The following is a 10,474-nucleotide window of genomic DNA, read 5'->3' as shown; positions in this document are numbered from 1 at the left end:
TACCATAGTTCGCTAAATACCAGTACTATCTTTTATCCTATACAAATACAACCTCTCTAAATCTGGTGACTTCTTGGTCAAAATTATTGCCCGGTTTAGAAGGGTTTTCTGACTAAAGGACATTTCGCACGGCAAAAGATACACTGTAAAACAAGGCCCTGTTTATGACATTATATATAAAATAAACATTTACTTTTACATGAGACGAAAGCTTTGTCTTTTAAACTATCAACTTCTCCATAGATTAGCTTGTGTTTAAGTGACTTCAATACATAAATAACACGTACGATAAGTACTATATAATGATATATAATGTATCATAAATTAATACCAATATTTGATTAGTCAAATCTATTGTAAGAATCGTGTGACGTACTTTATTATCAAATTTATAATCCGGGTAGGAAAATAGTTTTTGTGTTTCGTCATCGGGGTGCTATCGGGTACAAACATATCGCCTGTAACTGTATAAAATGGTTGACTAAACCGAGACGAATTAGATTAACTTGATCTATCTATCGAGACAACATTAATTTCTATTTTCGGCCTGATTTCGGCCTATAAAAAGCGCATTTGAGAAGTTAATATACATTTATCGTGTTTGTACATTCAATCGGGAAGTTTCTAAAACAGCTTCATTTTTGTTTTAGTATAAAGATTTATTTACAAAAATATTAAATTATTGTTTTAAAAAGTAAAAGAAAGGGTTAAAATTTACAAACAGATTTTGAATTGAAAATATTAGTAAGAAGAAAAAAAAAAAATATAGTAATAACTAAAAAAGAGACCAAAATGTTTACGTTTAAAATCTTTTGGATTGGAATGGCGGCCATATTGTCTCAGACTTGGCACGTGGCATCACATGGACGCTTGATTCAACCGGCACAGAGGTCGTCTGCTTGGAGGTTTGGGTACGATAACCCGAAAAATTACAACGATAACGAGTTGTTCTGTGGTGGGTTCGCGGTAAGTTATTACATTTGTTGTTGTTGTTGTTGTTTTTGTTGTTGTTATTCCATTCAAATATGTTCATGTTTTACATAGCATACAAAAAGTTGCTTTTAAGCAATTTATTTTACAGTAACAGTGATTTAATATTTTTCTATGGAACTCAAAATATTACTTTGTTTACATTTTTGCTATTCAGCGCTACATTCTTTAGGTGATATATATCTAAAATAGACTAGAACCTTTATGTACAAACTTTATCAAAAGTTATCAAAACATGTTTGTCCTATATAAAATATGGTAAAATCAATTATTAAGCATAATGTGCCTTTCAATCACGATGTGTATATAGGTAAAAGTATGTGCATTTTTAACAAATGTTTATTTTGATCAAACCAAGGATAAATCAAATATTGAACTTTAATACAAACAAAGGTTTGGGCATAAATGGGCCACAGTTTTGATATAATTATGCGTCTCTTTATTTCTGCACACTCGTATAAAAAAAATGTCCATATTCCCTAAATGATTTTAAAGTGAAATGAAATACTAAAAATTGTTTGCGAACATTATCAAAATATTAATTTGCTAAAGTCCTAAAACTTACTAATAAATAAAAGCAACCAGTATCTTGAAACAACGAAAAAGAAAAAAACACAATAAAATAAAAGTATGCAAAAATATGCATACAGGTCAATACCCTTAAAGGCACATTATGCATTAGAATGAATAAATATTTATTTCTTTAGAAAGATCAAACACAAGTTTTATAAAATGTTTAAGTAAACGTTTAAAAGCATGCTACCTGAAGAAAAAATAGCACAAAATGTAATAAAATATGTCATAAATGTAGAAAAATGTAAACAAAGTAGTATTTTGACTTTTATACAAAGTACCATTAGGTGATAAAGCCAAAGAGTAACTTGTTGAAAATTTTGAAAGAATACCAACAATGAAAAATAATTTGAGAAATAAAAATTAAAGCATTTTGGGGGGCATAATGAGCCTTTAAAGGAGCCAATAGCTTTGATGAGGCCAGTTTTACAAAAATGTGCTGGAGATAGTTTCGATGTAACAACATTTTGTTACAATGATAAACATGTTTATATCCAACAATTTTTTATTTTCAAAAGTTGGCTTAAAACTGCATGCCTCCAGATGAGCCAAAATATTTCAAGAAGTCACACTTGAGAAAAATGCATTGAGGTTTTATGAAAAGTAAAAAATACTGAAGATAAAAGGAATAATTCCCATGTAATTCGCGATAAATGGCCGATTTTTCAGTAATTTTCACCATAATTCTACTGTGTTACTAACGCAGTAAGGGCTAATTTTGCATATATTTTGATCACTTTTTTGGTAATTTACATGGGTTGTAAGTGTCGTTTGCAGTGCGCGTATTATTTTCTTTGCCAGCTTAATGCTGGGGTCGTACAAAAACTTTCTTCGATAGTATCTTGATCATTAATGTTAACTTAATGTTTATGTAGGACGGTCCACTCCCGTGGGGTGTATATTTAATGCGATATGATCTAAGGTTTAAACTCCTTGAACCATGCATGATACGTTGGCTATATATAGCAACACTCCTTTTACAATGGACACGCGCTTTTCATTTTAAATACCCGGTTATAAATAGATACAAAATTCAATCACAATATTGATCAAGGGCGATATAAAATCATTTTTAAACCTTACAGTTTTGAAATGAACTTGCATTGTCGTGAATTGTTATATCTTTAAAGGCACACATTTTCATTTGTCAGATAACATTAATCGAATATATTCAGTGCAAAGAATTATTCACATTACTTAAATGTGTACTAATTAGTAGCGGAGAAATTTACGAAAGACCGGTACGAAAGACCGGTAGGGACATTTCAACGTCATGAATTCCCGATTTCAGCTTCATGAATTCTCGATATCAACTTCAAGAATTCACGATTTCAACTTCATGAATTCACGATTTCAACTTAATGATTTTACGATTTCAACTTCACGAATTCACAATTTCAACTTCGTGAAGTTGAAATCGTGAATTCGTGAAGTTGAAATCGTGAATTCGTGAAGTTGAATTCATGAAGTTGAAATCGTGAATTCATGAAGTTGAAATCGTGAATTCATGAAGATGAAATCGTGAATTCCTGAAGTTGAATTCATGAAGTTGAAATTGTGAATTCATGAAGTTGAAATTGTGAATTCATGAAGTTGAAATCGTGAATTCGTGAAGTTGAAATCGTGAATTCCTGAAGTTAAATTCATTGAAGTTGAAATTGTGAATTCATGAAATTGAAATCGTGAATTCGTGAAGTTGAAATCGTAAAATCGTGAAGTTGAAATCGTGAAATCATGAATTTGAAATCGTGAATTCGTGAAGTTGAAGTCATGAATTCATGAAGTTGAAGTCGTGAATTCATGAAGCTGAATCGTGAATTCTTGAATTCCGTGTTTTGAAAACGGGAATTCACGAAGTTTAAATTGTGTATTCATGAAGATGAAATCGGGAATTCATGAAGTTGAAATGGCCCTACCGGTCTTTCGTAGACCGGTGGGGCCATTTCAACTTCATGAATTCCCGATTTTACCTTCGTTAATTCAAAATGTTAACTTCGTGAATCGTGTTTTCAACATACAGAATTCAGGATTTCTACTTCAAGAATTCACGATTTCAACATCACGAATACATGATTTCAAACGAATTCACTCAAATTATAATGTATGTTGATCTTAGCGAACCGCTATTATCCAGAATAAAACATAATTGAAATTATGAGCTGGTCACTCTGAATGTATGGAATGACAAATCCGTACAATATCGCAATTCTGTAAATTAAGTTATGATAATAATAATAATAATAATAATAATAATAATAATAATAATAATAATAATAATAATAATAGTAATAATAATAATAATAATAATAATAATGATAATAATAAAGTTTCTTAAAATGTGTATTTCTTATTTATATACAGGTACAGTATAACGCCGTCAACAAAGGCCGTTGTGGTGTTTGTGGTGACCCATTTAGTGCTGCAGTTAAACCAAACGAAGATGCCGACGGTAAATACGTAAAGAATGGCGTCATAACCGGAAGTTACGTCAAAGGTGATATTCTGACGGCAAAAGTTGATATTACGGCGTACCATAAAGGCTGGTTTGAATTCAGGTATGTGGCTTTTAAATAGCATCCTTAATACTGGTACATTATGACCTAAAGATAAAAATAGCAAATTTCTGTACATATTTGATAAATATATACGGATAGTCGAGATCACGAGCTCACAGATAGTGGTTCATCCAATAAAACCAGCACATTTCTGAAATATTCCTTTTAATCTATACTGTCTACACAATGTTTAAAACTGAATATGAATAATCGACATTAATTTTGCTACATGTTTGATATGGACTTACATGAATTCTGAACGAAGATTTTAAACGATAAAGTTGATTGATATAAACAGAAGCATAAAACACTTTCTAATGAATTACTGAATATGACGTCTAAAGGGGAATGAATTTGAATTTTGAACAAACACAATGATAATAATGTAAAGAAGGAAAGAAAGAAAGATTTATCAACAAATTGTCGGCTGCTGTTAAGTTATCTTTTTTGTTACAATTACATGTATGCCCATCGCAATTAAAATACAATTTTTAATTTTCTTTTTCTTTTGAATTTTTTATGGGGGGGGGGGGTATTACTTCGTTTGGTTAGAGGAAATAGCGAAGAGTTGGAGAAAATGTCACTATAACATAGTTACTTAATTCGTTTTTTTATTAATTTCGCTAAGTTTATTGCAGACTATGCCCACTGGAAACTCCCACCACTGTGGTCACACAGGAGTGCTTAAACCAGAACCTACTGATGGTAGCGGGTTCGAGCACTACACGGATTATTTTGAAGGATATTAAACAAGGAACAGGTGTGGAGATATTCGAGATAGAACTACAGTTACCTGATATCATATCATGTGAGAAATGCGTGCTACAATGGAAATACAACACTGGTTTGTAATTTTAACTATCTGATTCAAGGAGAAACATTGACTATACGCTCAATTTGTTTTATGCAGAATTTATTTTAGTTCGATTGTAAAGGAAGCTATAAGCTTATAGAGACACTTTCGAATCCGTTCCTTGAACCACTGAGTTGTGACTTGCTCAAGAAATCAAGGACTTGCCCCTGACATGGTTTGACTCCATGCAGCTAGCGATCACTAGAATACTAGTACGACGCGTTTACCATTCGGCCATGCCGACACAAAGTTCTAGTTGAAAAACCTTATCTAACTTAATATATTGGTGTTGATAAATATCATGGTGAAAGTTTGCAGTACCTATTATTTTTAGATATGTTTTGTAGAAATCACATGATGTAATCATAATGTATATAATGAACAACAGAATCCCTAATAAACGCCCAAAACGGCAAAACTCCTCTTTTTCAAGGACTTTACTGTTTATCTTATAAATCACAAAATTATAATTTATCCTGTTTACAAATAATCAATACAAGGATCAGCGTGAAGTGACTTGTGAAAAATATACCCCGGTGTAGCTTTAGTTTGATAAATTTGAAAAACTTTGAGAAGTTTACCGTAAATCGCCGTTGACAGCAAACTCCTTGTCAAAGAGGGATTAAACCCCTCGAAACGTTTTAGGTTGATGCATTTGTGAAAAATTTAGTTTTTTTTATAAATTGTGACTGGATTTCGAAAGAGAGAATAAAAGATATTGGTTATAAAATTTAATTCTATCACTATTTATAGGAAATAGTTGGGGTTGTGATGCCGGTGTTTGTGCATTAGGCCGTGGAAACCAGGAGAACTTTGTTAACTGCGCTGATATCAAGATTGATGACATACTCACGAATTCATCCACCACAACAAGTAGTTCTACTGTCCGCCAATCAACCACTATGAAGGTGCTGACGTCATCATATTCCAGGTAAGCCTTCTATAGCTGCAGCAACATAAAATCTTTTATGTAAAAGCCAATATCCTCTAAATACTTTAGCAATTTCAAAGTTGCGCTAAAACTTTGAAATTATTTGTCATGAAAGAAGCAAAATGAAAACAAAGTACATGTAGTAATTTTACTTCCATACAAAATCACTATATAACAGTTCTATCGACTTATTGCAAAAAAATGAAGAAAATTGTAGTTAAGACAGATGTAATTGCCGGAGGAAACTATTAATGAAATGTAAAGAACAAAATGCTTTTGAGAAATAAAAATAGATGCACTTCTGTTCTGATCTATTTCAGCACATCAACATCAACAATGACGACATCACCTGCTGCGTCATCTTCTTCAACTTTAGAATCAACCCATTCCTCATCGTTAACATCATCTACAACAACATCAACGACGTCACAAACTACATCATTATCACCACCAACAACAACAACATCAACGACGTCACAAACTACATCATCACCAACAGCAACAACATCAACGTCACAAACTACGTCATCACCAACAACAACATCAACGACGTCACAAACTACATCATCACCAACAACAACAACATCAACGTCACAAACTGCGTCATCACCCTCAACAACATCAACAACGTCACAAACTACGTCATCACCAACAACAACATCAACGTCACAAACTACGTCATCACCCTTAACAACATCAACAACGTCACAAACTACGTCATCACCAACAACAACATCAACGTCACAAACTACGACATCACCCACAACAACATCAACGTCACAAACTACGTCATCACCCTCAACAACATCAACAACGTCACAAACTACGTCATCATCACCAACAACAACATCAACGTCACAAACTACGACATCACCCACAACAACATCAACGACGTCACAAACTACGTCATTATCAACACCATCATCTTCATCATCTTCAACAACAACAACAACAACAACAACATCAACAACAACAACAGTAAAACCAAAAACCGGAAATACAGTCATGGTATGTTCGAAAAGTCTAACATGTAGAGCTATTTTACCATACTCGGCTACTCCCGGCATGCCAAAGTGGTGCTGTGACAATTGTCAGAGAGGATATTGTCCGTCAAGTCACTGCGTTTGTTCCTGATGTGGGAAAAATTAGTCCGTGACGAGTGTTCAGTATTAATACGCAGCGTCTTTCATGGTAAACAAATCAGTAACTTTTTCATGTATCAGGGGTTATTTTATAATGTATGCAAAGGAAACTCATTCAGTATTCATAAATGAGAGTCTTAACTGCATGAATTTCTATTTGAAGGGAAACGAATTTGTATAGAAGGCATACATGACGTCACGACAAAATACTATAAAATAGTATAACATATGCACCGTCGTGCAATACCGTTTTTACGAATCAATTCTAAAAGCGGTAGGATAAAAGCATAGTAATGTGTTAAAATGTATAACATAAACTTTTAACATGTGACTTGACCTTTATACTTCAATGTAAAATGGTCTTGTATTGTTTTTGCTTTAAAATTTCTAAAGAAATAGACTAATGAAGGTTAACTTGATTTGATCGAATGAATAAACAAGTGAATGTTTTTAGATCTTAAATGAAATGCAGTTTTTAACAGAATGTGAAATGTGATTCCACTTTTTAATTTAAAGACCTTACTTAAATGCCTTTATAGAGTTTAAAAAAGAAATTTGAAATTCAAAATTGATTTCATTTTATAGTTATATTGATCCTAGGCTTTGATGTTTTAACTCATAATTAAATTGATTTTAATAATTTACTAAACCAAATTATTTTATATGACTTTTGTTAATAATTGCTTTAATGTGGCTTTTTAATATAACTATGTACTTTATTTAAATGCGTAATTTGATAGCTTTTCTAAAACATTTGTTGAAATATCGGATTTTAGATGTAATTGATCTGTGTTCATTCATTTATACAATCATTTATTACAATCATTTATTGCATTCATATACATGTACAAATATAAATTATAATTAATAAAAACTGAGTTTGATTTATAGAGTGATTTGTTTTTTATAATCGAGTATATAATAAATCTTTCATACAATCATTATCGCCTGAGAGCGGTGGCCTAGTGGTTAAGGTGTCTGCCTCTCAACCCAGAGATCTTGGGTGACAGAGTTCGAGCCGTACTCGGATTACAACCACGTTTATTCACATGACACCGGTACTGGTTGGTTCCAGGAAGCGGCCTCGGAGTGATAAATATAAGTTGCATGAACTTGTTTCACAATCGAGCTTAAATAAATATGTTTAAACCAACTATCGTCGGAACCCACGGGTACTGAATCCGCTCAACTATATACGTAACGAGTACACATGGGTTACAGAGGATGAAATCATTAAATATTGGAATATTCATGGTTGAATGAAGAACATATCACATTTTGTATTATTATTATTCTTATTCTTCTTCTTATTCTTCTCTTCTTCTTCTTCTTCTTCTTCTTCTTCTTCTTCTTCTTCTTCTTCTTCTTCTTATTATTATTATTATTATTATTATTATTATTATTATTATTGCTATTATTATTATTATTATTATTATTATAATTAATAATATCATTAAACTTTTAATCATTGAATTTCTTTTTATGTATAAAATGGGCTACATAAAAAACGCTATTATGTTGAAAATCGCATCAAATGTAGCAAGAGAGACAACTCTTGCGAGACTTGAATAGCATCCAAATGTATTTGTCCCCCTTATAATAAAAATATAGCATCAAAAGAAGCTCAAAGAAAAGAAAACAATTCATATGATCTGTATCTGCCAGTGCTAAACCAAATTATTGAATACCACTCCTTATTAAAGACATATTAAGCTTCAAAATTAGTTCGACTTTTCCTCTGAAGAAAATGCAAATCGGTATCACATGAAGTGAGCAGCATTGAATGTGAAATCATATAAGTAACATTACATGCAAAAACGTTTCAACAACATGTTCCCCATTTATTTTCCCCGTAATTGGTACAGTGGGGTCGGAGCCCCTACTGTATCTTACATTGATATTTCATGGCATATATCATCGTATATTTAAAATATTAATTAAATAGATACAATATTGATATGCTAATATAATCAATAATAGCTTAAATGGGGTTTTGTGATTTTTTGCTGAAGTAACATTTTCCTATATTCAATTTATTATATATATATGCTAAAGAAACAAAACAAAGACAACCTCGTTTTAAGACAGAATACAAAAGTGACAACTATACAACATCGTTACATTTAAGTTACTGAATCTAAGGCAACAAGTATAGGAAAAAGGCAAAAACAAGTTTGAGGTTCAATTTCATCTCATTCAGAGGAAAACGTTTTCATTTACCTATATAAATCTCCACTAAAAATAAAAGGTTTTTGGTCTAAACTTGGAGTATTTATTTCCAAATTTATGACATTTTTCTTCATATCAGTAAATGTCACTGATAGAAGTTCTGTCAGGAAAGTGAAAAATTTTCATATTGAAACAGTTGTTTGGCACTATATTTTTCAGTAGTGTGACTAGAAACTATTTGTTTCTTGAAAATTTCCAAAGAATGCCTTATTGTCTTCAATCTGTTGTAGAATATGTACTGTTTTGCTAGCAGTATAATCTTATTTGGAATGCTATCTATATTAATATTACCAAATAAGATATCAAAAATACTCCATTTAGTGAAATTAATATCACATTTTTTCCTTGATATATGATTGCAATTGTTGCAAAAACTGTTTAATGATTTCGCAATTACAAAACAAATGTATCTAAAATTTCTGATTAATTTCTAAGTATATTCCTTAATTGATTGTGCATCTTTCCTTTTTAAATGGTTCAGCTGATCTACGTTAGAAATTCAAATTTTATGCTTTTAGGCTTTTGAACTTTAGTGGAGTTCCTTTAAGAAATTAAAATTTTTCGCATTTTTAGGGCTTTGATGGGCCTTTAAGAAATGAATTAACATTCAAACCATTCTATCCTGCCGTTCAGTTAATTGTCCAACATACTAAACTTTTACGAAATCTAATTTATGTAAGAAAACATGTGATCGTAGACATACAAGATGAATATAATAATTATATCACAAACAAGTCAAAGCCAAGTATGCGGTTTTGTTGTTGTTGTTGATGATGATGATGATGATGATGATGTTGATGATGATGCTGGTGATGATGATGATGGTGATGATGATGATGATGATGATGATGAAGAAGAAGAAGAAGAAGAAGAAGAAGAAGAAGAAGATGATGATGATGATGATGATGATGATGATGATGATGATGATGATGATGATGATGATGATGATGATGATGTTATGTGGAATATATTCCAATCAAAAGAAATCAACTGTTTATCTCATAAAAATAGATGAAACTGAAAAATGATACCGGATGTTCGAGGCCTATTGCACGAGGGCCTCATCTGAATTCGTGACTTCTTTTTCGTAAAGACACTGAGTAGATTTTGATGCCGTTAAAAGTTGCAGCGACGTAAACTGTCGCACTCACCACTACATGTCGTTAATGTTGCAACCGCCGCTAAATGTCTCAAAATAGTT

At 31.8% G+C, this 10,474-nt stretch overlaps 1 protein-coding gene across 1 annotated transcript; it reads left to right on the top strand.

Moving 5' to 3' along the window:
* The first annotated feature begins 360 nt into the window (after nt 1-360).
* On the top strand, nt 361-7,932 carry LOC132750729 (uncharacterized). The gene is made up of 5 exons (XM_060740764.1): nt 361-966; nt 3,925-4,118; nt 4,757-4,962; nt 5,725-5,902; nt 6,223-7,932. The coding sequence occupies exons 1-5, from the start codon at nt 793-795 to the stop codon at nt 7,034-7,036; spliced, it is 1,566 nt and encodes a 521-aa protein (XP_060596747.1). The 5' UTR covers nt 361-792; the 3' UTR covers nt 7,037-7,932.
* The last annotated feature ends 2,542 nt before the right edge of the window (nt 7,933-10,474 follow it).

Source organism: Ruditapes philippinarum, unplaced genomic scaffold (assembly GCF_026571515.1).
Source record: "Ruditapes philippinarum isolate M1 unplaced genomic scaffold, ASM2657151v2 ctg328_1_1_1_1, whole genome shotgun sequence".
NCBI lineage: Eukaryota > Metazoa > Mollusca > Bivalvia > Venerida > Veneridae > Ruditapes > Ruditapes philippinarum.
The sequence above is the reverse complement of the archived record's forward strand: the minus strand, read 5'-3'. Positions and strand labels throughout refer to the sequence as shown.